Raw genomic sequence first — 25558 nt, forward strand, 5'->3', positions numbered from 1 at the left:
GCAGAAGGACCAGAGTCCAGATGCTGAGGTCAAGTAGCTGAGGGATAACAGGCCACAGGTGAATACACATAAGTCAGAGGCAATGTTGGTCAGTGAAGCAGACGTTTTAGAGTGGCCTTGGCCACTCTGGCCAGTTTGGTGTGGTGGTTAAGCGCAGGACTCTAATCTGGAGAACTGGGTTTGATTCCTCGCTCCTCCACTTGAAGCCAGCTGGGTGACCTTGGGTCAGTCACAGCTTCTAGCTCCCTCAGCCCCACCCACCTCACAAGGTGTTTTGTTGTGGAGATAATAACAACATACCTTGTAAACCACTCTGAGAGGGTGTTAAGTCGTCCTGAAGGGCGGAATATAAATCAAATGTTGTTATTGTTGATGGGGTGGTGCTTAAACTGACAAATTCAGTGAAGAGCTTTTCATGAAAAAATGGATTAGAGCACATTATACTCAGTGGTACACGTGTTCTAGTGAACTCTGTATGAACTTTACTGTAGTTTTTTTTCTAGCATGTTGTATAACTACACAGGTACTTCTTCATCTTTGATAGTGAATTAAACAGTAACTACTAGACAGTATCAGATAAAAGATCTTTACATTTCTGCATAAGATAACATATAAAAGTGCTAACCCAGATAGCAGATCAGGGTTTTGGCTGAAAGAAATCTCATGAAGATGTAGGTGAGAAATTTATTTTTGTAATGTGTGTTATGGGAACTTCAGTTCATTTCACAGTAAATCTGATTAATTTAAACTTAAGATTTAATTGAGAAATGTTAGGAGACTTAATTCTTGTTGCCTTTATCTGTTCCATCTTTGAAGGTCTTATCTTAATAAGCATTTATATTTTGATATCTCGCTTTATTAAAAGACTAGAGTTTATTTTATTTTATGACACTGTTACAACTCCTTTCTTTCTCTTGGGCAGATTTTGCCTTTAATCTTTCTCTTACACCCTCTTGGTAGATAGCTGCCACCAGGAATATTATATGCCAAGATATTTTATTTAAATTTCCCCTTTAGTAATGTGCCCAAGCGTCAGGCTCTTTCATCGTACTATGTGGCCCTCAGGATAGGAATGGGATATAGGAATGACAGATACTCTGGGATATAAAAAAAACAAAGTAAACTTTTATTTTTATAAGAAGCATATTGGTTTCATATTATTTCTAAAACTTTATGGTTTCAAAAGAGTAGTTCTCAATTCTTATACTTTACTTAAACCCAGTCACACAGATTTTCTCTCAGGCTTCACACACAGTTTGCCTCCTTTTGATATTAATTTCTCTCTCAATTACAAGTAAGACCTTTTCTCAGGCGCACACACAGTTTGCCCACTTTTCCCTGACTGAATGTTCTTTCACAAACACACAGTTCAGGCTACCACACAGGTTATATTTCTCTCAGACAACATAAACAAGCTCAGGCTACACACAGCTTGCCTGCTTTCTCCTGACTTAATATTTCTCTCAGAAATGCTTAAACATGCTTAGGCTGCACACAGCTTGCCTCTCTTGCCCTGACTGAATCTTTTTTTCTCCCTCAGTAACTAAAAACTGCCTTCACTCCGCCCACACTCTCAGTCATCAACCAATCATATCACTCACTCACTCACCCCTCTCTTTCACTCCCACTCTTCATCTATACCACACCAAGCATTTAAAGACACATACACGCATTTACTTAAAATCATTACACACTCTTAATGTGTCTTGGTGGGGAAAGTACTGCAAGAAGAACCCTAAAAAATATTTTGTATAGACAAACAGTTTCTCTAAAAGGAGCAAAAGCTGCTTTCAGGTCTCAATTCAAGGTCTGAAAGCTGCTCAGAACAAATGATAAAATCTTTACTCTGAACAGTTGGAAGCCTTAATGAGACGCAGATAAGCATTCCATTACATGCTTGGGAGTAGAATTACACAATCTTGGAGGACCAGCTTAATGGAACAGGAAGAAGTGATTGAGTGTTAGGATTGAAACTTTGCAAATCCTTTGAAGAGACCCTTCTGGCACTAGAATGAATTGCTAATACCCCATGACATATGGCTCCCAAAGATAAAGAGTTTGTATTCTAAACTGTATTGTCACTTTCAAAGATAAGTACCTGAATGAGACTGTACTCAGGTAGTATGGGATTCTCTCATTTCCAGTACAATCTCAACTTCTCAGGCAGCACTATGCTTAAAAACAGTTAAATTGGAGTGTAATTGTTTCATAATGAAAGGAGAGATCATAAGCATCACTTTACTATACTAAACACCTGTGCAGTCAAAGATCAGTGTATTCTGCAGCAATGTGTACCATAAGATAGAAATACTTCTAGTCTACTGCAAAGATGGGACGGTTTATAAATCGAAATAATAAATAAATAAATAAAATAAGATCAAGAATCTTTCCAGCAAGAACGTATACAAGGAAGTTTCTAGACAGAACACAAAGCTTGCTTTACTCACCAGTCGTGTGTTAACTACAGGAAACAGCAATGCCAAGAGTGCCCCGTTTAACATATGCATCTGCAACCTAATAAAAAGACAAGTAGGTTAACTTTACATTGTAGATCTGTAAAGTCTGTTCATAGTCAGCTTTTTTAAAAATCCTGAAAACATATTATTTCGTACACACATTATACAGAGGCCACTTGGCTACATTTAACAAGGAGCCACAGACAAATAACAAGTAAGTATGTATGCTATACTGTTTCCAAGATATTTGTCACTATCACTTAAGAGCTACTTTACACATTAAAGGTTCTCTCTGATTTTGCTGATACAGGAAGCATAGCCTTCCATGCATCCATTCGGATTTTTAAACAAAACAAGCAGGGAAAGCTATATTCCAAAATTATTTCAAGAACAAAATTGTCAAGAAACTCAAACATCAGTGAGACTTCAGCTTCAGCTTCTGACATCCTTGAAACAAAAAGTTATTTGATTAAAAATATGTTGGGGGGAGTAACTTCTGTTCACTAGAATAGAATTTGATGAATGCTTAGCAGGACAGATTCCTTATCCACTCACTTACCTGACTGCGCTTGGTTTCGCAATCTGCTCCAAAACACTTTAAGCAGTTTAGTCACTCAATGATCCCTACTCATTACTAGACAATCTTTGAAGATGCACTTCAATGACTAGTCATTATAAAAATAAGATAAACAAAAAACAAGGCAACAAACACATCAGTGGTGGAATTATTAAAACAGCAAAGAGTCCAGTAGCACCTTTAAGACTAACCAACTTTACTGTAGCATAAGCTTTCAAGAAAACAGAGTTGCGCTTACCGTAACTACTGTTCATTGACGTCTTCTGTGCAGACACACATGGGGACTGCGCCTGCGCAGGCCTGCCGACCGGATTTTTCTTTCTAGCAAACGTCCACTAGGGGGCGCACGTCCGACCCAATGCGCATGCGCGGCCGTTTTCCGCCCGAGCGACATTGGGCGACGTCGCCCCCTTTCCCCTCAGTTTCTCCTTTGCCGCCGAATGCCTTCACATTATCTGGAAGAACACAGTGGGGTAGGAGGGAGGGTTGTGTGTCTGCACAGAAGACGTCAATGAACAGTAGTTACGGTAAGCGCAACTCTGTTTTCACTGTCCGTCTTCTGTGCAGCCCCACATGGGAGACTCACAAGCCACTTACCCAGGAGGCGGGCATGTGTTCTCACCGAAAAAGAGACTGAAGCACTGCATTACCAACAGCAGCCTCTTTCCTTTCCCACACATCTAGTGCGTAATGTTTAGCGAACGTGTCAGAAGACGACCACGTTGCAGCCCTGCAGATGTCTTGCAAGGGTACGCCCCTAAGGAAGGCCGCAGAAGCAGCCTGTGCCCTGGTGGAATGAGCTTTCAGTTCCAAGGGACAAGGTAACAGAGCATGCGAGTAGCAGGCCCTAACAGTCTGAGTCACCCAGCGAGAAATCGACTGGGCTGTAGCAGCCTTTCCCTTCCTGGGCCCATAACAGCACACAAACAGTTGTTTGGCACTCCTAAACTGTGACGTACGCTGGAGGTAAAATAAAATAGCCCTTCTCACATCCAAGGAATGTAAGGCCCTTTCAGAGCTACTGGAAGGGTCAGGAAAAAAGACAGGCAAGACAATGTCCTGCGAGGTGTGAAATTGAGTAGACACCTTGGGCCTAAAACGAAGGTCCGGCCTGAGAACCACCTTATTTTGATGGACCTTCAAAAAGGGAGAATCCCACCTCAGGGCAGCCAGCTCGCTAACCCTGCGGGCAGATGTAATGGCAATCAGGAAGGCCACTTTACAGGATAACCATTTTAAATCACAGGTAGCCAGTGGCTCGAAGGGTGATTTCATAAGTCCCGTCAGCACTACCTGCAGTGACCATTGGGGAACAATTTCCTTGATTTGTGGAAACATATTATACAACCCTTTCAAAAAAGACTTCGACAAACTGTGGGAGAACACTGTCTTCCCATCTATTTTAGGGTGGAAGGCTGAAATGGCAGCCAAATAGACTTTAATAGAGGAATTAGAGAGTCCCCCATCCTTTAGGGACAGGAGGAACTCAAACACAGAAGACAACTGGCAATCCCAAACATTAACTTCGGTGTCAGCAGCCCAGGCCTCAAAACGCTTCCATTTAGCTGCGTATGACCGGCGAGTGGTGTCCCTACGGGCATTCAGCAAAATTTCAGCTACCCTGTCAGACATCCCCTCCGTCCCCGAATGTGCCAAGCAGTGAGGTTGAGTTTGGGTAGGTCGTGATACCAAACCCCTTTGTCGGACAGAAGGTCCGGGTTCAGTGCGAACCGATAATATGACCCCTGCGAAAGCTGCATGACATGTTGGAACCATGCTTGTCTGGGCCAGAAGGGGGCCACCAGAATTAAGTGCGGCCCATCCCTCTGGATTTTGCTGACTACCCGAGACAGCAGTGGGAACGGAGGGAAGGCATAAAACAGGTGCCCTGTCCAGCGTATCTGGAACGCGTCCCCTAGGGAATGGCGACCTAGCCCTCCCCTGGAGCAGAATCGTGGGGCCTTCTTGTTGGTCTCTGACGCAAAGAGGTCTACGTCTGGAAACCCCCAGTCCGAAAAGATGGAGTTCAGGTAATTGTCTGCTACGGTCCATTCGTAGCTGTCGAATCGCATCCGACTCAGTTTGTCTGCGATGACATTGGTGGTGCCGGGAATATGGACCGCCTGAATGAACACGCCTCTGTCCATGGCCCAGTTCCAGATCCGAATGGCCTCGTCGCAGAGGGCCTTGGATGTAGTGCCCCCTTGTTTGTTCAGGTAGAACATCGTGGTGCAATTGTCTGTGATATCTCGATATCTCGATGTCGAGAGAACGGGCCATTCTGACCATCTGCTCAGAGTAGAGCCGGTAGTCCTCAGTGGGTGATACACGACCAGTCCCAATAATGATGTCATCTGGCGACGGGTCAGATGGTGGGCTGGGACTCAGGCACTGATAAGGCTCCGCACGTTGGTAAGGTGAGACGCGCCTGGGAGAACCATAGTGGGAGAACTCACTATGAGTGTCACCCCAATACTCCCTTCCAAACGATGGAGAGCTGGCATACAGGGAGCCCTCTCTGTCATAGCCACTCCGAGGGAGGCAATAAGGCCGGTCCTCCCTTCCCATATAATCATCGGCATGCCACGTCTCGGCAGCCCGAGGTGGAGCGTCGGGCAGATCACCATCGTCATCAGTGGAGTGGTGTAACGGAGGTGACAGGTGTGGTGACGGGGTCGAGGGCTTCTCCCAGAGGACTTCATCCGTCTGGACCGACGTCGACTGCTGGTGCTTAGATTTTTTCTTCGACTTCTTTCCGCCCTTGGAGGCTGAAGTCGGATCGGAGCTTCGGTTCCGATCAATCGGAGCCGGCGACAGGGACAACGGATCCGAAATCTTCGGATCCGATCGAGAGCCCATCTTCGGAACCAGACCAGTGCGAGCCGATTCAGTGGGCTTCGGAGCCGACGCCGTCGGAGTCGGAGTCGGATCCGACGGTTTGGGAACCGACCCAGCCGGGATGTTCGGATCCGATGAGGTCCTCGACACCTTCGGAGCCGGTGTGGTGGTCGGTTCCGACCTCGACGGAGACCTGGAATGGTGCCGCTTCCGAGTCGGATCCGGTTTTGGAGTTGAGTGCTTGCGACCCGACGCGGAACTCGCAGCCTCCTTCGGATCCGGGGTCGGGTGCTGGGCTTGTCGGCGATCCAGAGAGCGGGAACGCGAAGTGGAAGCGGTCCTCCAGACAGATCCCATCTCAGGGGGGGTGTCAGCCATCCCACCAGCCGGTGGCGGCCCCCCGGGGTACCCGGGGCCCCCGATGCCCGCATCGCCCTTCTCCACAGCAGGGCGTTCAGCCTATTCGCCCTCTCAGCCCTAGCCTTCGGGGTGAACCGTTGGCAGTGCTCACATTTCCCGACGATGTGCCCCTCGCCCAGGCACTCGAGGCAAACGGAATGACCGTCCGTTCTCGTCATCTTCGTCGAGCAGGTAGAGCAACGCTTAAACAGCGACTTCTCCGACATTCTCTCACGATCAAAGAAGTTTCCTCACAAGGTCTCCTCACAAAGCGGACAGCTAGATCTTTACCGGTCGGCGGCAAAGAAGAAACTGAGGGGAAAGGGGGCGACGTCGCCCAATGTCGCTCGGGCGGGAAACGGCCGCGCATGCGCATTGGGTCGGACGTGCGCCTCCTAGTGGACGTTTGCTAGAAAGAAAAATCCGGTCGGCAGGCCTGCGCAGGCGCAGTCCCCATGTGGGGCTGCACAGAAGACGGACAGTGAACCACAGTTCTCTTCGTCAGATCCATACATCTGACGAAGAGAACTGTGGTTCTCAAAAGCTTATGCTACAGTAAAATTGGTTAGTCTTGAAGGTGCTACTGGACTCTTTGCTATTTTACTACTACAGACTAACACGGCTAACTCCTCTGGAATTATTAAAGTCATAATAACATTTGATTTATATACCGCCCTTCAGGGCAACTTAATGCCCACTCAGAGCGGTTTACAAAGTGTGTTATTATTATCCCCATAACAAACACCCTGTGAGGTGGGTGGAACTGACAGAGCTCCGAGAGAGCTGTGACTGAGCCAAGGTCACCCAGCTGGCTTCAAGCGGAGGAGTGGGGAATCAAACCCGGTTCTCCAGATTAGAGTCCCACCGCTCTTAACCACTACACCAAACTGAAATTCGAAGATTCTCTTGCAAGCACTTCAGGATTTTGTCATTGTGAATAATATTTCTCTCCCCTCCCCACTTGCCAGCTTTGTTGAATCAAAAGTCTAATTTCTGTCCCCTCCCCACCTGCTAGCTTGCAGAAATGGTCACAATGCTGGGACAAGAACAAATGTTATGGTCTTCTTGCTTTAATATCAAACTGTGTTTTATTTTTGTATATATTAATTGCCTTGGGAACATGTAGGTTAAAAAGTAAACAATAAATGAAATAATTCACTATTTTTAGGAGGAGCAGCACTATACTGTCTCTGTCAAGCTCCTTTTGTGCTGTAATGTCTCTTTAAGTGAAACAGTTTCCCCAGCATAGCTGAAAGGTATTTAGGGTTTTAGGGATACAACAACATTACACCTTTGGTCAATGAATTAACTGCCATTCAGAGTAACTCCAGAGGAACATCTTCTTTTAGCGCCCAACCGCAAGGCAATGAGTTTTTTGGAATTTTTAGGCAAGCTGTTAATGCAAGTTTTTCAGATCACATTTTTTCTTCCAAAGATTATTAACTGTGTGTGAAACTTTGTGAAGACATGCTGTTATGATCTTCACTTTCTTTAGGGTGGATTTTGCTTTAAATCTCCCCCTTACACCCTCTGGGTAGTTTGCTGCCACCAGGAATATATTATTCCAAAATGTTTTATTTAAATTTTCCCTTTTGTAACGTGTTTGAGCGTCAGGCTCCTTCGTGGTTCTATGTGGCCCTGAGGATAGGAATGGGAGATAACAATGACTGCTACTCTGGGATGTAACAAAACAAAATAAACGTTTATTTTTTAGGAAGCGTATTGGTTACATAAAAGTCGTTCTTAGTTCTTCTAGTTGCTTCATCCAAACTCATTCACACAGATCTCTCGTAAGGCTTCACACACAGTTAGCCTCTTTCTCTAGGCTCTATATTTCTCTCACAGAGAACTCCTCAGACAGCACACAGCTAGCCTGTTTTCTTTTCACTCTCAATTCTTTCTCTCTCAGGCGCACACACAGTTTGCCTGCTTCAAATAGAGTGAATATATAGTCTCACAGATACATTCAGTTCAGGCTTCCACTCAGGTTGCCTTTCCCTCACAAATACATGAACACACTCAGGCTGCACACAGCTCGCCTCTCTTGCCCTAACTGAATCTTTTTCTCTCCCTCAGTAACTGAAAACTGCCTTCACTCCGCCCACTCTGTCATCAACCAATCATATCACTCACTCGTCTCTCTCTTTCACCCCCCACTCTTCACCTGTCTCACCAAACATTTAAAGACACATGCACCCATTTCTTGAAATCATTACACATGCCTTTTACCACTAACCTAGGGAAAGCAGGGAAAACAGCTGGAGTAAATCATTTCATTGACATCTGTTGTGCATTTTTAAGAACGGCCCTTTGGACACTTACCGTGAAGGTCCTTCTCCTCTGAGGTCAGGAGGATATCTGTGGGTGTTTCCCACCATCCATTTGGGGAGGCAGGAAGTAGAAACTTCTTCCTCTTCCTATGTATGTGGGATCACCCCAGTTCGGGTGACTCCCAAAAGCAGTGCCGTCATGCACCTAATGATACAATCTAGAACTAGATCAACAACTATTAACTGTTTCCAACTGTAGCATATAAGAAAAAACTACAACACAGAAGGTTAATCAGAAGAACAAACAAACAGAAGGACCAGAAAGAAGAAATAGAAGAAAATCCAGGGAGGGCCAGATGTCCTCCTGACCTCAAAGGAGAAGGACCCTTCACGGTAAGTGTCCTAAGGGCCGTTCTACCTCTGAGGCGGAGGACATCTGTGGGAACTCCCAAAGCAGTTCTCTACGTCTTGGGTGGGATGAGATCTTCTTCTGGTAAGACGTGCTGGAGCACCCTTCTGCCAAACGCAGCATCTGATGAAGCGTAGGTATGTAGATGATAAATGTTTTACAAAGGTAGACCAGGTGGCTGCACAACATATGTCTTCTACCAACACGTTCCTGCGAAGCACTGCATTTGTCACTGCACTCCTAGCTGAATGAGCAGTAACTCCCGGAGGCACTGACAGTTTCAGAGCCTTGTACGCCTCTTTGATGCATGATGTGATGGAATATGTAATGGCTGAAGATGACCTCCGTTGGCCGACCCTCAGAGAGGAGACGTTTATGAGTAAGGTGTCTGTTTGACGAATCCCCTCCGTTCTAATGAGATAGGCTTTTAATGCCCTTCTGACGCCTAATGTATGCCAGTCTCGTTCCTTCGGATGTCTCAGCTCCGGGCAAAAGGAAGGCAAGATTATTTCCTGGGCCCTGTGGAATTTGGAGTATACCTTTGGCAAGAACACTGGATCTGTTCTCAATACGACTTTATCCTTGTGGAAGATGCAAAGGTCCAAGTGAATGGAGAGGGCTCCCAGCTCCGAAACTCATCGCGATGAGGTTATCGTGATGAGGAAGATGTCTTTCAACCTCAACCACCTTAAGTGAATTGACCGTAGCGGTTCGAATGGGGCCTTGGTAAGGGTCAACAGAACCACATGTAGCCGCCACGTAGGAAAGCGCTGAATCACCGAAGGATTCAGCAAGGACGCCCCACGAAGAAACCTCTGAATGTGAGGGTGGCTGGCTAAAGGTTCCTGCTCCATCGTAGGAATGACTGAGCTAATAGTCGCTATCTGCTTCTTTAGAGTTGCTGGCTTGAGTCCTCTGTCCAGCCCCTCTTGGAGAAATCCTAGGATATTCCCCAGAGATGGATCTAATGGATCTATCTTCTTTCACCTGCACCATCTAGTAAAAGCCTTCCAGGTAAAGTCATATATCCTGATAGTCGACTTTTTTCTGGCGGCTAAAATGGTGTCAATAATCCCTGTTGAGTACCCTTTCTGCTGAAGACGGCGCCGCTCAATCACCAGCCTGCTAAGGCTAGCCCATCGGAGCGTGGGTGCCAGATTGGCCCCTGATGTAACAGGTCCGGTTGGACTGGGAGGCGAAGGGGCTGTCTGACAGACATCGATTGTAGCGTTGAGAACCACGGTCTCCTGGGCCACCAGGGTGCTATTAAGATCAGCTCCGCCTCCTGTTCCTGAAGCTTCCAGAGTAACCTGGGTATAGTTGGCAGGGGAGGAAAGGCGTATAATAGTCCTGGTAGCCACTGCGAGGTCAGTGCATCTGTGCCTTCCGCCTGCAGATGGAAGTACCTCGTGAAGAACCATGGAACTTGGTGATTCAGGTGAGAGGTGAATAGGTCCACCTCCGGAGACCCGAAGAGGATGTGGAAGACTCTTGGGTGAAGGGACCATTCCCCCGGATGAAGGCACTGATGGCTCAGCCAGTCGGCTTGAACGTTCAGAACACCCCTGACATGTTCGGCTTAAATTGGAAAGGTGGTTCTCTGCCCAGCTGATGATCCTGTGAGACTCCTGTTGCAGTCTGGAAAATCTTGTCCCCCCTTGTTTGTTGATGCAGCCTTTGGCTGCTACATTGTCCGTGCGAATCAGGACATGACACTGGGAGACCTGTCGACTGAAATGGGTCAGTGCTAGGAAGATGGCCCGCATCTCCAACACATTGATTGGAAGTTGCCTTTCCCTCTTGGACCAACATCCTTGAGCCGGGGACTCATTCAGCCTGGCCTTCCAATCTATCAAGCTGGCGTCCGTATAGATCTGAAGAAACTGTAGTGAGAGGAAACTTTTCCCCTGATGGAGGTTGGCATCGACTGTCCACCAACATAGACTGTCCTTGACTGAAGGTGGGATGCATATCCTGATATTCTGTCTTCGCGCTATTTGAAGTTGGAGGGGTCTCAGGAGGGCCTGTAGTGCTTTGATGTGGAAGCGACCCCAATAAATGGCCTCTGTATTTACTACCAGTAGGCCCAACAGTTCCATAAGACCGGAGAAACGTTGTTTGATGATGGTCGACACTAGACACTTGGTTTTTAGGGATTTGACCTTGGGAAGTAAGAAGCACCCCTTCCTGGTGTCTATGATGAACCTCAGGTGCTCCAGTCTCTGAGATGGTAGTAAGGAGCATTTCTTTGTATTGAGCAGGAATCCATGACGCTCCAAAAACTGCCTTATGAAAGACGTGTTCCAAATAGCAGTCTCTCTGGTATCCACCCTTATCAGCAGATCATCCAAGTAAGGATGAAGATGAATCCCCATTTCCTGGAGTCTGACCACAAGGATCGCCAGGAGCTTGGTGAATACTCTTGGGGTGGTAGAAAGTCCGAAGGGCATTGCCCAGAATTGAAAATGGTCGTTTTCCACGCAGAAGCAAAGGAACTGTCTGTGTGCAGTAGCGACAGGAACATGCAGGTACACTTCCGTCAGGTCTGTGAAGGTCAAGAACTCCCCCGAACGAAGAGCCTCTGCTATCGACCGGAGGGTTTCCATTCTGAAGTGACGTAGTCTGATGGAAGTGGTTTACGTACTTCAGATCTAGGATCAATCGCCAGTCCCTGTTCCTCTTGGGGACCATGAAAAATACTGAATAGACTCCCCTTCCTCTTTCGTTGAGGGGAACTGGTTCCACTGCATTGATCTCCACTAGGTGGTGTATAGCCTTGAAGGTGATCTCTCGTCTGTGAGGATCCTTTTTGAGGGGAGACTTCAGGAAATGCTCCGGTGGAGAGGAGGTAAATTCTATAGAATAACTGTTGGACACTACTTCTCTGGCCCACTCGTCCGCCTGAGACTTTTTCCAAGCTTCCTGAAAGAGAAGTAGCTGTCTGCCCACCGGAACCGAGTGCGAGTCAGGATTTCTGTCCCTTGTTGTCTGCATCGAACCTGTTGACTCGATTGGCCGGTTGTCTGTGATTCCTGAACTGAAAGGAGCTCTTTCGAGACTGGGTTCGCTGGAAGTTCCAAGAACATTTCGGATCCTGACATACTCTAGGAAGTGTATGTTGGGACCGAAATGGTTGGGGATTGAAAGAACGCCTTTCGTTGCGCTTCAGCAATTTTGGCATGGCTTTCTTCTTATCCTTGGTCTCTATCAGGATGTTCTCTAGTTGGTCTCCGAACAGTTTCCCTCCTTGGAAGGGGTATGACATCAGGATGAGCTTCGCCTGCAAGCCCGCTTGCCAGGCCCAAAGCCACAATAGACGTCTGGCTGCCATAGACGCGGCCATCGCTCTGAACATGAAAGATAGGGAGTCAAAGGTGGCGTCCGCAATGAAGGCGCTTGCTTTTAAAATTCTATTGGCTCCTTCGAGGAGTCGCTTATTGTTCTCCAGAATCAACTGGATCAGCCTCCTAGTCCACACGACTGCTGCTCTGGATACGATTGATGAGACTGCCAAGGCTTTAACAGCTACTGCCATCGATTCATGTGTCTTCCTTAGAGCCACATCTTTTTTGTCTAGGCCCTCTCGGATTGTCCCTTGGCCAACTTCAGAAAGCAGACCCTGCAACTGTAGTGCTGCCACAGGAGCATCGATGACAGGCACCTGCAACAACTCATTTGCAAAATTAGGTAAGTTATACAGTTTTTTAAGAGCATTGGGGCAGTGCTTACAAGCTGCTGGCACAGCCCACTCTGCCTTAAGTTGCCGCTCAAAGTATTCCAGGAAAGGGAACACCTTAGCTCTTTCCTCCTCCCTCGGGAAGAACTCCGTTTCCCTTGGGTCTGTCTTTGGATCCCCCAGCTTTGGGTTCCGCCTCATCTCCCAACTTGACCTCCTGGAGGTCTAGGGCTGCCCGTATTTTAGATAGAAGGTATTGATAGTCCTCAGCCTGAAATAGTCTATTGGACTGATCAGTGTTAGGGGTCTCCTCCTCCTCATTATCCTCTGGCAGAAAATTCCCCTCGTCTGAGTCATCACTTGGGGAGCATTCCTCCTGTGCCCACCTGGCTGGGTTATCTCTGGGTGTATCCCCTGGGTCCCTTTTCGGGTGGCTTTAATGGGCCACGGGGCGCTTGGGTCTCTACTCCCTCGGGAGGTGGAAGCCCAGGATGAAGAAGGGCTGGCATCAGAAAAGGTTTCCCCATTGCAAAATGAAAGAATCTCCTCTCTCATTGTTTGTCTAATGACTGAAAACACTTCCGGGGACAAAACAGAGTGAGATCCACTTACACCGGCTTCTTGAGGTGAATGACTGGAGCTCTGCGTGCTAGCATTATCGGGTTGTGGTGTCCCTCCCACCAGGAGGTTGGCAAGCACGTCTTTGTTCATTGGCGGGAAGACTGCTGCCACATCCTGTGTTCCCGCCAAAATGGAGCTCTGCTCATCAGCGCTACTTCTGGCCAGCTGGCTATTGCGCGCCCTACTTACAGGCTCTCTCTTAGACAGCCGGGGCCGTTTGGAGGGTCGGTCATCCGATCCTGTTGCTTGCGAGCCGGGAAGCCGAGCCGCCCGAGGGGGCTTGTTGGCACCGCGAGGGCCTATTCCCACAGCCAGAAGGATGGCTCCATGGGAACAGCCCAGAACCCTCTCCAGGAAACTCTCCTCGGAGTCCGATGACTCCCTCGAGCCCATGGCTCCTTTTCTGCTGTCTTCTCCGTCTCTCTCCAAAAAAGTTTTTTTTAAAAAATATAGGAAGAATGAGAAGGAGATGAAAGAAGAGGGGTAAGGAGTTCAGTTAAAGGAAAAAGTGGGAAGAAAAGATTGAGAAAGAACCTAATGACGAAGGTAGATAAGCTAGCCTAAGAAACAACTCCTCTCCCCAGAGGCAGGAAAAGAACTGGAAGGAGAAGGGGTGGTCCAACCTACATAGGAAGAGGAAGAAGTTTCTACTTCCTGCCTCCCCAAATGGATGGTGGGAAAGACAGGGTTAACATACCTGTAACTTATGTTCATCGAGTTCTTCTGTGCCGACACACATGGGTACTGCGCACGCACAGGCCAGCCGCCGGAAGATTCTTCACCGCTTCCCTAGCTCCGAAGGGGCCGTTTGTCGCGCGCCTCAGCGACCGTTTCCCGCCCAAACGGTCACATGCTCCTCCAGCAGCCAACGGCCCCTTCCCTCAGTTCTCCCTTGCCGCCACTCATCCAACACACATGGCCATCACTTCAACTAAGCAACTCGTGTTATAGCCCATACATGTACAACAAATCTGCATTGGAGTTCACAGCGGGGCAGGAGGGAGGGTTGTGTGTCGGCACAGAAGAACTCGATGAACATAAGTTATAGGTATGTTAACCCTGTCTTCATCTTCGTTCTTCTGTGCCTCCACACATGGGAGAGTACCAAGCTTCACACAATAAGGAAGGTGGGGTGAAATCCAACCCAATTTTATTATGTACAACAGGAAAAGAACAACATATATACACACATACACATGAATAAACATACTAACCCCACAACATCCAATAAAGTATATACATACAACCATATACAGTGCCTCCGCCTCCCCCAGCGGAACAAATTACATCAATATACTCCTAGGGAAACAAGGAGTGGAGGACGGCCTTGGCCACAGCCACATCCTCGTTGGCATTGACATCAACAGCGTAATGCTTTACAAAGGTATCAGCGGATGACCACGTTGCAGCCCTGCAAATATTAGCTAATGGCACACCCCTGAGCAATGCTGCAGATGTCGCCTCGGACCGTGTGGAGTGGGCCCTGATACCCAACGGACAGTCCACCTTAGCCGAGGCGTAGGCCCGTGCAATGGCTGTCACAATCCAACGGGACACTGTCTGTGCAGACGCCTTGTGGCCCTTGTCCTTCGCCCCAAAACACACAAAAAGGTGGGGGCTGTTCCTGAACACCTTTGTCCTCTCTAAATAAAAGGCCAGAGCCCTCCGCAGATCCAAAGTGTGGAGGGCCTTTTCTCCTCTAGTGGAAGCCTCAGGGAAAAACACCGGCAGAGAAATTTCCTGTGACAGGTGGAAGGTGGACACCACCTTGGGCAGGAACGAAACACATGGCCGCAAAACCACCTTATTCGCATGAAAGCGAAGGAAGGGGGGGGTCCGCCCTAAGCGCAGCCAGCTCGCTGACCCGTCTGGCAGAAGTAATCGCCACTAGGAATGCTACCTTGTAGGAGAGCAAGTCCAGAGGGCACGTAGCCAAAGACTCAAAGGGGGGCAGCATCAACCTAGCCAGGACCAGGGAGAGAGACCACCGGGGCACAGGGGGTGACACAGGCGGGTAAAGATTAAGCATCCCCTTCAAAAACTGGCGGGACCTATGGTGCGAGAATACCGTGCAGCCATCCACCCGGTCGTGGAATGCAGAGATGGCCACCAGGTGTACATTCAGAGATGCCACACTAAGGCCCCGGTCCTTCAGCTCACATAGATAGTCCAAGACCTCCCCCAAGGGGCTGCACATAGGCACCACCTCCTTTGAAGTGGCCCAAGCTGCAAACCTACTCCACTTCGCCTTATAGATACGCCGCGTGGAGGGCTTCCTAGCGTTTAACAGGACCCTCTCGACCGGCTCAGAAAACCCTAGGGACGGGGTCGAATCCGCCAAGCGGTCAGGTGTAGCTTCTTGGGCTCGTGGTGGAAGAGCCTTCCGTGCAGGAGGAGATCCTGCCGGGGCGGAAGGGCCACGTACGTACGGGCGGACATCTCCAGCAGCTTCGGGAACCAGAGCTGCCTTGGCCGGAACGGAGCCACTAAGATGCAGTCCGTGTTGTCCCTCTCCACCTTGCACAATACCCTGGGTATGAGAGGGAAAGGTGGAAACATGTAATGTAGTCCCTGGGTCCAAGTAAATTGGAAGGCATCCCCAATAGAGAGGGGATCGCTCCCTGCCCGCGAGCAAAAAACCTCGGCCTTGGTGTTTGCCGATGTCGCAAACACGTCTATGCTCGGGTGACCCCACTTCTGAAAGATCGGCCCAATGTACTCTGCGTTGAGCCCCCACTCGTGATCCAGCATGTGCACCCTGCTGAGGGTGTCCGCCTGCACGTTGTCTGACCCAGCCACGTGAATGGCGTGGAGCATCACCCCATTCCTGATCGCCCATTCCCAAATGAGCGTGGCTTCCCTGCAGAGGATCATGGACACCGTGCCGCCTTGCTGGTTCAGGTAATACATGGCGGTAGTGTTGTCCGTCTGCACCAGCACCTGATGGTTCTGCAAGAGCGCTGTAAACGACACAAGTGCAAAACGAACAGCCCTCAGTTCAAGCACATTAATATGTAGACCCCTCTCTCTATCTGACCACACATCCTGCACACATAGCTCCCCACAGAAGGCCCCCCACCCTTGCAGGGAGGCATCCGTGGTCACCGAGAACTCGGGATGATGGTAACCAAATGGGGTCCCTTTAAATAAATTAACATCCGACAACCACCAGTCAAGGGAGGAGATAATGGCCCTAGGGACAGAGAGTTTTGTCGTCGGAGGATGCTGTAAGGCATTGTACCTCCTCACAAACCAATTTTGGAGCGGGCGCATCCGCAGCCTCGCAAAGGGGACCACCGAGGTGGCAGCAGCCATATGACCCAGCAAGCATTGAATCATGCGCACAGGCTGAAAACGATTCCTCCTAAACAAGGACACCAGGCCCTTCAGGGAACATGCCCTTTCCGGGGGCAACAGAGCTTTGGCCTCCACTGAGTCCAACACCGCCCCAATATAAGGCACAACACGGACAGGCGTCAGCCTAGATTTTTCAAGGTTCACCAGGAGGCCCAACCGTTTGCAAGTGTCCAGAACCAATTCCACATCTTGCAGCAGCTTAGCCTCCGAGCCTGCTGTTATAAGCCAATCATCGAGATAGGGGTAGATGGTACAGCCCTGCTCTCGAAGAAAGGAAACCACAGGAGCCACGCACTTTGTAAACACACGTGGAGCTGTGGAAAGGCCGAAGGGGAGAACCTTGTAACGGAATACCCGCTGCTTATAAACGAAGCACAGAAATCTCCTGTGCTCCTCCAAGATCCCAACGTGGAAATAAGCGTCCTTTAAATCCAGGACAGCGAACCAATCCCCCCTCTTCAAAAGGGCAATTACAGCAGGCAATGTGACCATCCTAAACTTGGTCACCCTTAAAAAGGCGTTTAGCCCACTCAAATCCAAGATGGGACGTAGGCCCCCGTCCTTTTTGGGGACCAGGAAGAAACGGGAAAAGAAACCCCTTTCGGATTCCCCATATGCCACTTCTTCCACAGCACCTTTAGCCAAGAGGGACTTAATCTCATCCTCCAGCTCAACTAAAGTATTATTCACCGCACTTAGCGGTGAAGTACACACTGGCAGTTCAGTGAATTCCAGCCCGTACCCCTTATCAACAATCGTTAAGACCCATGAGTCAGATGTTATTGACTCCCATTCAGACAAGAAGGGTCTGAGTCTGTCCGAAAAGTTCAGGGCTGCCGCAGGGCCGGACCTTCAGAACTGTCTTCCAGCCCCTTGCGGATCTTTTTGCTGGGGCGGAGGTTGAGACGAGCGGGGCTTGAACGGCCTACGCCTCCTGCCCTGGTGCTGCGCTGGGGTGTACTGGCGCTGCGAGGAAGGGTACTGTTGATAGTACAGACGGGGCTGATATCTGCTACGGTACTGGTAGGGATTATACCTCGAAGAGTACCGAGGCTTGAACGTAGACCTGTCCGCCGGGGTGACCCCCAGGGAGCGTGCCGTTTGTCCTCCTTCTTCTTTTTAAGTGCCTCGTCGGTGGTGGTAGAGAAGAGGGAGTCACCCTCAAAGGGCAGACGTTCAATCTTGGCCTTCATCTCCTGCGGGAGGGCAGTCGACCACAACCACGAGTGCCTCCTCAGGAGCACCGCCGACGCCATGCCCCGAGCAGCCGTGTCAGCCGCATGACTCCCGGCGTTCATCTGCTGCTTTGACAATCGTACTGCCTCCGTCTGCAGCAACGACACCACCGCCTTCTTATCAGCAGGGAGGTCAGTGACATAGTTAGCCAGCTTTTCCCAGAGGTAGAGCTGATAGCCCGCCATAATCGTTTGATAGTTGGCTATCCTGAGGGTTAAAGCAGCAACCGAGTACTGACGCCTACCCAGTGCGTCCATCTTCCTTCCCTCCTTATCTGGTGGAACGGAGGAGGGCCCCGACCTCTTGTGCTGAATCTCCTCGGCTATCAACGATGACGGTGGAGGATGCTTGATGAGGGACTGCCACGTCCCTTGTTTGATTTTATACATCTGTTCGATGCGTTTGGACGTGGCAGGCAGGTCCGATGGTGACTTCCAGACCTTGTCGATGATCTCCTCCAAGCCCTCCAGCATAGGAAAACCCACTGTAGTCGGGTTCTCCCCATAGATTCTGCACAACAACTTGTCCTTTGTCTTCGGGACCACAGAAGACACGTCAATCTCCAGGGCCTTGGACATGAGGGCCATTTGATCCGCGTAAATCCGCAGGTCCTCGAAGGGAGAGCTGGTGGAAGGGCCCACATTGTCGTCCGGGGTTGTTTCCGGAAAACGACTCAGAACGGTAGCCAGACCCTTCGCCCTCGTCATCCTCATCAGAGGCTGGAGCTGACAGTTCCCCCTCTGGGAAGGGTGGCGGCAGCCACTCACGATGGCCAGACGACGGCGGCCCAGGATCTGATGATCTGAAGCCAGGTGGAGCCCCCTTCCACTGGCACCGATAGGCACCTGGTATACCTGAAGCCTGTTGGTGACGCACAGCCACGGACCGCTTGGATCCGACTCGCTCGGATCCGACACTCCCCTCGGACCAATACCGTTGGCTACGGGCAGAACATGCAGGCGACGGTCCCCTAGTCGCCTCTCGGATCCGACGACGCGGAGCCGGGCTCGATTCCGGCGTAGGCGAGCGCCGCCCGCTCGACAGGACCACATAGGCCCCCGGATCCGGCACCTCTTCCTCAAGGAGGGGATGGTCTGGGGAGTCCAGGTGAGGTGATGGTGTAGGTGGGGACACCAGGACCACCTCTTCTGCAGACCGGCGCCGAGGGGACCGAGAGCGATGCTTGGCCTTTTTCTTAGCCTTCTTCGGAACCGGCTCGGAAGAAGCCCTCGGAACCGACGCCCTCTTGGTCGACGCCTTCTGCGCAGCCTCCGGTCCCGGGACTGCCACAGGCCCTTCGACCGACGCCGGGGCTGACCTTATCGGATCCGATCCGCTTGGTTCCGGCCTCGGAGGCGACCTCTCCGGTTCCGACCTCACCGACGCCGATTTTCGCGGCGATTTCGATGACCTCGCCACCGAGCTTGCCCTTGACGCCGACTTGCTTGCCGGGCGGGATGCAGCCACAGACTTGGAAGACGCCACAGAGCCAGCTCTAGATTGTCCCCCGGCATGGGTGGGGACTTGGCCAGCCTTCTCCGCAGCCCCCGGCTTCTCCGCCTCGGAGGGCCCAGGGGCGTCCAAGACCCGCTGCCACAGCGAAGCCTTGAGGTGGGCGGACCGCTCCTGCCTGGCCTTATGCGTGAACCCCTGGCAGATCCTGCAAGTGGGGACTACATGTTCCTCCCCAAGGCAGAGCAGGCAAAGGCTATGCCCATCCGTTTGGGCCATCTTAGCACGGCACTGGGCACACTGCTTAAACAGGGCCGTAGAAGCCATTCTGCGGGGCAAGCCAAAAACGCAACGTCAAAAAACAGTCCGGATCGATACACTACCAAATCAGTCAGTCCAAATCACGAAGCAGAAGAAAGGTCAAGTCCAGAATCCAAGTCAAGCACGAAAAAAGGCAATCCAAAAGACACAAGAAGCACAGAGCTACTAGCGGAAACGTTCTCCTCAAGCGGCGGCAAGAAGAGAACTGAGGGAAGGGGCCGTTGGCCGCTGGAGGAGCATGTGACCGTTTGGGCGGGAAACGGTCGCTGAGGCGCGCGACAAACGGCCCCTTCGGAGCTAGGGAAGCGGTGAAGAATCTTCCGGCGGCTGGCCTGTGCGTGCGCAGTACCCATGTGTGGAGGCACAGAAGAACGAAGATGAACACTCACAGATGTCCTCCGCCTCACAAGGAGAACAAATATGCCACAAATCTCAACACCTACATTAATTATTCAGAAATATGTGTGTCCACTTCACACCCTTATATCTCAAGAACAGAAAAGGAAAGGATTTGCAACTTCACTCCTGCTTGGTAACCACAGACCTCCAGAGGTTTGAGAACATCAGGCAACAAGAAAAACCTGGCACATTTATAGAGGCTTGCACATTTGTTTTGACAGATGCTTATGCCATGTGAAGAGAGAGAGTCTGAAATGATCTCTACATGGCAGCTGCTCCACGCAATGACCTAACCATACCCACTCACATTCTATGTCCATGCCACGACTACAACATTCCTGGTAAAGGACCGTGGCTGACCCCCACTATGCAAAAACTCAGAGATGGAGATACTCAGCGAGCTGGTACAAAAGTAGTTCACCAAGTGGAACAAACACAACACAAAGGCAATTTCTAGTAGTCTCCACATTGTGGCAGCACTGGAAAAGCAGTGTCCAAGATTCTCTCAGAGAAGCCCAGCTGCAAAGAAACAAGCATGATAGTAAAACGTGACTAGAATAGTTGCCACACAAATGCTAATGCTCAATGATATGTCCTGTGTTACAAACATTGGTGGTCAAGGTTTCAACACATTTTTTGTTAGCACAAATAGTACATATAGTATTCAATTATTTCAGTTACTTAGAGAACTCACTAAAAACATTACCTGAAGACAGTCATCGCAAGTTGACAGGGTGGACAGGCAAGCAGAAAAATCTGGAATATGAAAAAGAGATTTGTTACCAAGATGTTTTTTGCACGGAGCCTCACACAAGTGGCTACTTATTTTGCAATCCTCATCAAAAATAGCTTTCAAAAGATGTTCCAGAGCAAAAGTTAGAGCTCCCTCAATATTCAAGTATTTTAAATACTTGTAATCCTTGGTTATCCAAAACATCCTACAGCCATCAAGATAAATAAGTGTGTTAGCTTCAGGTAGATTCCTTCCCCTGAAATTTCTATTAGTAGTAGGGAATAAGGGCAGCTCTCACGTTACACTGAACTTAGAGGAATAGTTCTAAAGAGCTCCACAATCAGTGGTAAGCATAAATAATACTTGGGAACTGGCCAAGCCAAAATGTTGACTCTGGAGAAACAGCATTCATGCTTCAATATGTGACTGTGGCACATTGCATAGGCCTTTGTCACAACATTAAACACTGGTCCTGTTATGTGTGCAAGAGAGCACACAAAACAGACATGACTCCAAGATAATTTCAAGTTGGATTTGAGCATTTATTCTTAGATTTGAAGCTTTACTGCCTAAGTCATGAAAGATTAATCAAAAGCAGCTATCTCAAAATGAGAAGCAGTAACACTGCCAACAGACACGAGATTCCTTTATTCAAGATTTTTCAAGGCAAAACATTTGCCATCTAATAAGTCTGAGAAAATCAACCTTAAGCTTCTATTGGGCTGGATAGACTAATAACCACAAGGTACGAACTGAAACTACACATCAAATATATTTAATTTGTTTTGCTTGTAAGTTATGCAATTAGAAAGTTTTACCAAGGAAAATTTAAATACGCAGTTCACAGACAAAGTAGAATTGATTTTCTCAAGCATTTGATAAAAGCACACAAGTGAGGTCTAGATGCAGACCACGAGGAGGCAGTGTGCTGGCAGTGCCATTGGCTCCAGCCCTCCCCGCTGCGCTGTGGGGGTGCATGGTGGCAGAGGAGATAGAGAAGGCCCTTCCTGTCCCTCAAATGGCTGCCATGGCAGCCATTTAAGGGGCAGGAAGGGCTAGAGGCTTCTCCGGCTTTCCCCGCCACCCTAAGGGGCTGCTGCAGACCTGGAGGTGGCACAGTGGCGGAGGCAGCAGCTGTGGCCCTCCCTGCCGCCCTGCGGGGCAGCACAGCGGCTGAGGAGTCAGAGAAGGCCCTTCCTGCCCCTCAAATAGGGGCCGGAGAAGCTGGCTCAGGGCTTACCCACTGCCCTGTGGGGCCGCTGCGGGACCAGAGGAGGTGGGGCTGTGGCAAAGGAGGCGGCTCCAGCCGTCTCCACCGCCCTGCGGAGCCGCGCAGCAGCAGAGGAGGCGGCGCAGGCCCCACAGGAACTGGCTCCGGCCTCCCTGCCACCCTGTGCAGCTGCACAGCTGCAGAGGAGGCAGCGCAGACCCTGCAGGAGCCAGCTTTGCATTTCTGCACCACCCAGCTGGCCACTGTGGCGGCAGAGGCAGCGCCACAGGCACCGCAGGAGCAACCATTTAAGGGGCAGGAAGGGCTGGAGGCTTCTCTGGCCTTCCCCGCCGCCGTGCTGGGCTATTGCAGACCCGGAGGAGGAGGCGCAGTGGTGGAGGCAGCAGCTCTGGCCCTCCCCACCGCCCTGTGGGGCTGCACAGTGGAGGAGGAGGCAGAGAAGGCCCTTCCTGCCCCTTAAATGGCTGCTGCAGCAGCCATTTGAGGGGCAGGAAGGGCCGGAGAAGCCGGCCCCGGCCTTCCTCACCACCCTGCAGGGCCACTACAAGCCCGGAGGAGGCAGTGTGCTGGCAGTGGCTCCACCCCTCCCCGCCGCCCTGTGGGGCCGCACAGGGGTCAAGGAGATAGTGTGGGCCCCGAAGGAGCCAGCTCCGGCCTCCCCACTGCCCTCTAGAGCTGCGCCATGGCAGAGGCAGCGGCACAGGCCCCGCAGGAGCCAGCTCCCTGCTTCCCCGCTGCCCAGCTGGCCGTTTCAGGGGCAGAGGAGGCGGTGTGGACCCCACAGGAGCCAGCTCCGTGCTTCCTCGCCACCCAGCTAGCTGCTGCATTAGCGGAGGCGTGGACCCCACAGGAGCTGGCACCGTGCTTCCGCACCACCCAGCTGATCAGCCTCCCTCTCCCTGCCTGCCAGGGAGTGGGGGTTTGCCATGGGGAGTGGGGGTTTGTCCTGGGAGGATGGGGCGGGGGGTTGCTCCCCCTCACTTCAGTATGCGCCGAATCTTTACAGAGCATACCAAAGTGAGCTGAATACCAGAATCCTGAAGTGGCAAGATTCTGGTAATTCCAGATTTTTCTCCACTTCAAGTAAACTCAAAGCGGGAAACCCAAATTTTTTAGCTGTGCACACCGCTAAGGGGAACTATTATTTGGTTGTCCTGTTCTTTGTGTTCTCTCTGGTAGAAAACTTAGTATTCTGCTTTTTTTTTTCTTAGTTGGGGCACCTGTATGCTATTCGTACTACTCTGTAGTCTGGCATCTCTTAGCTGAGTGCCAACTGCCCTAGTGCACAAGCAGACACTGTACCAGGACACATTCTCCAGCAGGCATTCTCCAGCTGGGCAAACAGAATGGAACTACTGCTATTCCAGCACTGGACTGAATTGCTGGGTAGGACACAGTAGTGTGATAAGTGCTGGCTCTCATCATTTAATTAATTGCCAGGAAGACTGCCAGAGTTAAAGCCTCATATGTGGAAGGTTCCATATGACTTTTGAGTTCTGCTGACAGATCCTTTTCTACTTTCAGCTGCAGTTGGAATGGAAATGGGGGTTCCACAGAGCATATAATACAGTGCTATATTCCACTTAAAAATTCATCCCCACAGGCAAAAGTCTACTACACTTAAGCCCCCTTCAACAAAGGTCCTATTTATCCATACACCTACCCGCCCCTTTTAAACTTTGCTTTCATTCCAATTAATTTTCTTTCTTTCCTGGCTGGCCCCAGTTCTTTAGGGGCACTCAATAAACCAATTATTCATCGCCACTCTTGTTCCTTCAGCAGAGTGGATTAAGTACTGCTTTTTATTTTGTAGCAAGCTAAAATAGCATAATTACAAAATAATGATAATTTAAAAGACCAGCAGTGTTGGCTTACTAAAAAATACAAAACAAAATGTAGGTCCCCTCCTCCAAGTGAACGAGTTTTGATAAATATACAACTGATGTATGATTGACACAAGACATATAGAAGCTGCAGGCCTGGAAAGGTAGCAATTAATTAAGCTGGAAAGAAAGGGACAAGACTAAATGTTAAAAGGATAATAGACTTGGGAGGCCTTGACAGTGCTTTGGCTGTCCAAGCAGCACAGTCCAGTGCTGCAATTGCAGTCTAATTTTGAAAAACATGGAAAAACAACCTAGAAAATACAGCAATGTAACAGGTTGGATGAGATGGCATCTTGATTGTTTTAAACAAAAACTTAAAAATTCAAATGAATTAATAAATCATGGCAATTCCACACTATATAGGTTGGTTCCATACTACCTATCTGGTGTGCCTAGGGGATAAAAAGCAAGTAATTGCTTTGCAGGAGGTGCACTAACTAAAGCTAAAGCCTTCCCCTCTTCTTCCTGGGGCACGCTGACTTCTTGGAGCGTGCATAGACAATACTGACCATGATAGAGCAACAGGCCACCTCAGCATAATGCAGTTTCATGTGTGTGAAAGCCAATTTATGGCATACGATATAGATTTTACTGCATTTACAGCTTAAAACAAAATCTGTACACAACACTCTTGAACTTTCACAAAAGATGCAGAATAGGTCCTGAGACTGAAGGCTCCATTCCCTCACTCCTACTTCTATCTGATGAAGGGAGTCTGACTCAAAAACTTATAGCTTGAAAATCTGGTTCGTCTTCAAGGTGCTACGACACTTAAATCTTGCTGTTCAGGAGCGCTGTGTACAAATTTTAAGATCTATGTTTCCAACCATATACCTATATAATATCTGTAATATTCTCACGATGATGAAGAAGAAATAAAAGGACTGCTAAAGGAAGATGAGAAGACAGCAGAGATGCTCAGTGAATTCTTTGCATCTGAATTCACTGCAGAATTGTGGGGCATATATCCACACCACAGCCATGATTTTCAGGAAGGGTGTCTGAAGAACTGAGTCAAATTGAGGTGACGTTGCTCATCTATCCAATTGAGGGTAGACATGGACACGAATCGAAATACAAAATAAATTTCATGACGAATTGGCCCAATTCGTATTTCACAGAATGCATTTTGTGGCGCCGCGGTTTTCACAAAATTCATAACTTTTTGGCCTGATTAGTTTGATTCGTGAACGATTCATGATGCCAGACAGGCTGGCGCTGATCCATTGATTCCCTAGGCAACATAGGCCCGGAATGTCTGCAGACTGTTTGTTGCCATTGGAAACCCCAATCTTAGCCCACATAACCTTGATAGGCAGCTTTCCTTGCCAACTGGAGAGCTTCCATTCTGCCCTATAAAGCAAAAAGCAGGAGGATTAATACCCTAGGAAACTGAGGAGATGGGCCTTCTGTAGCCATGGGAACACCAATCTCATCCCTCCAAACCCTGTTAGGCAGGTCTGTCTGCCAACCACAGACCTCCTGTTCTGCTCTATGTGAGCATTTGTTATATAAGGCACCTCACTCTGCCTCGAGCTTTAGTTCAAGTAGACAGAGGGAGAATCTGTTGCTAGGATTTGGGGTGAGAGAGTGGAGTTGGGAGCTTTTGGCTGGATTTGCTGCTGCTTCAAAACAGACTGAAAAGCCTCTTACTTATTTTCCTCACTTGTCCTTGCTGGGAAGGTCTTTGGTGAGGG

The 25558-nt window shown here is 49.5% G+C and overlaps 1 protein-coding gene across 3 annotated transcripts in view; it reads right to left on the minus strand.

The window, feature by feature from the left end:
* The window catches only part of TMEM164 (transmembrane protein 164), a 101391-nt gene that overhangs the window by 64878 nt on the left and 10955 nt on the right, over positions 1-25558 (minus strand). For all 3 annotated transcript variants that reach the window (XM_054996067.1, XM_054996066.1, XM_054996068.1), the window contains exons 3-4: positions 20718-20767; positions 2448-2514 (exon numbers count right to left, since the gene is read on the minus strand). In XM_054996067.1, the coding sequence (XP_054852042.1) occupies positions 2448-2514; positions 20718-20767 (117 nt within the window). The remainder of the gene's footprint in view (positions 1-2447; positions 2515-20717; positions 20768-25558) is intronic.

Source organism: Eublepharis macularius, chromosome 13 (assembly GCF_028583425.1).
Source record: "Eublepharis macularius isolate TG4126 chromosome 13, MPM_Emac_v1.0, whole genome shotgun sequence".
NCBI classification, from domain to species: domain Eukaryota; kingdom Metazoa; phylum Chordata; class Lepidosauria; order Squamata; family Eublepharidae; genus Eublepharis; species Eublepharis macularius.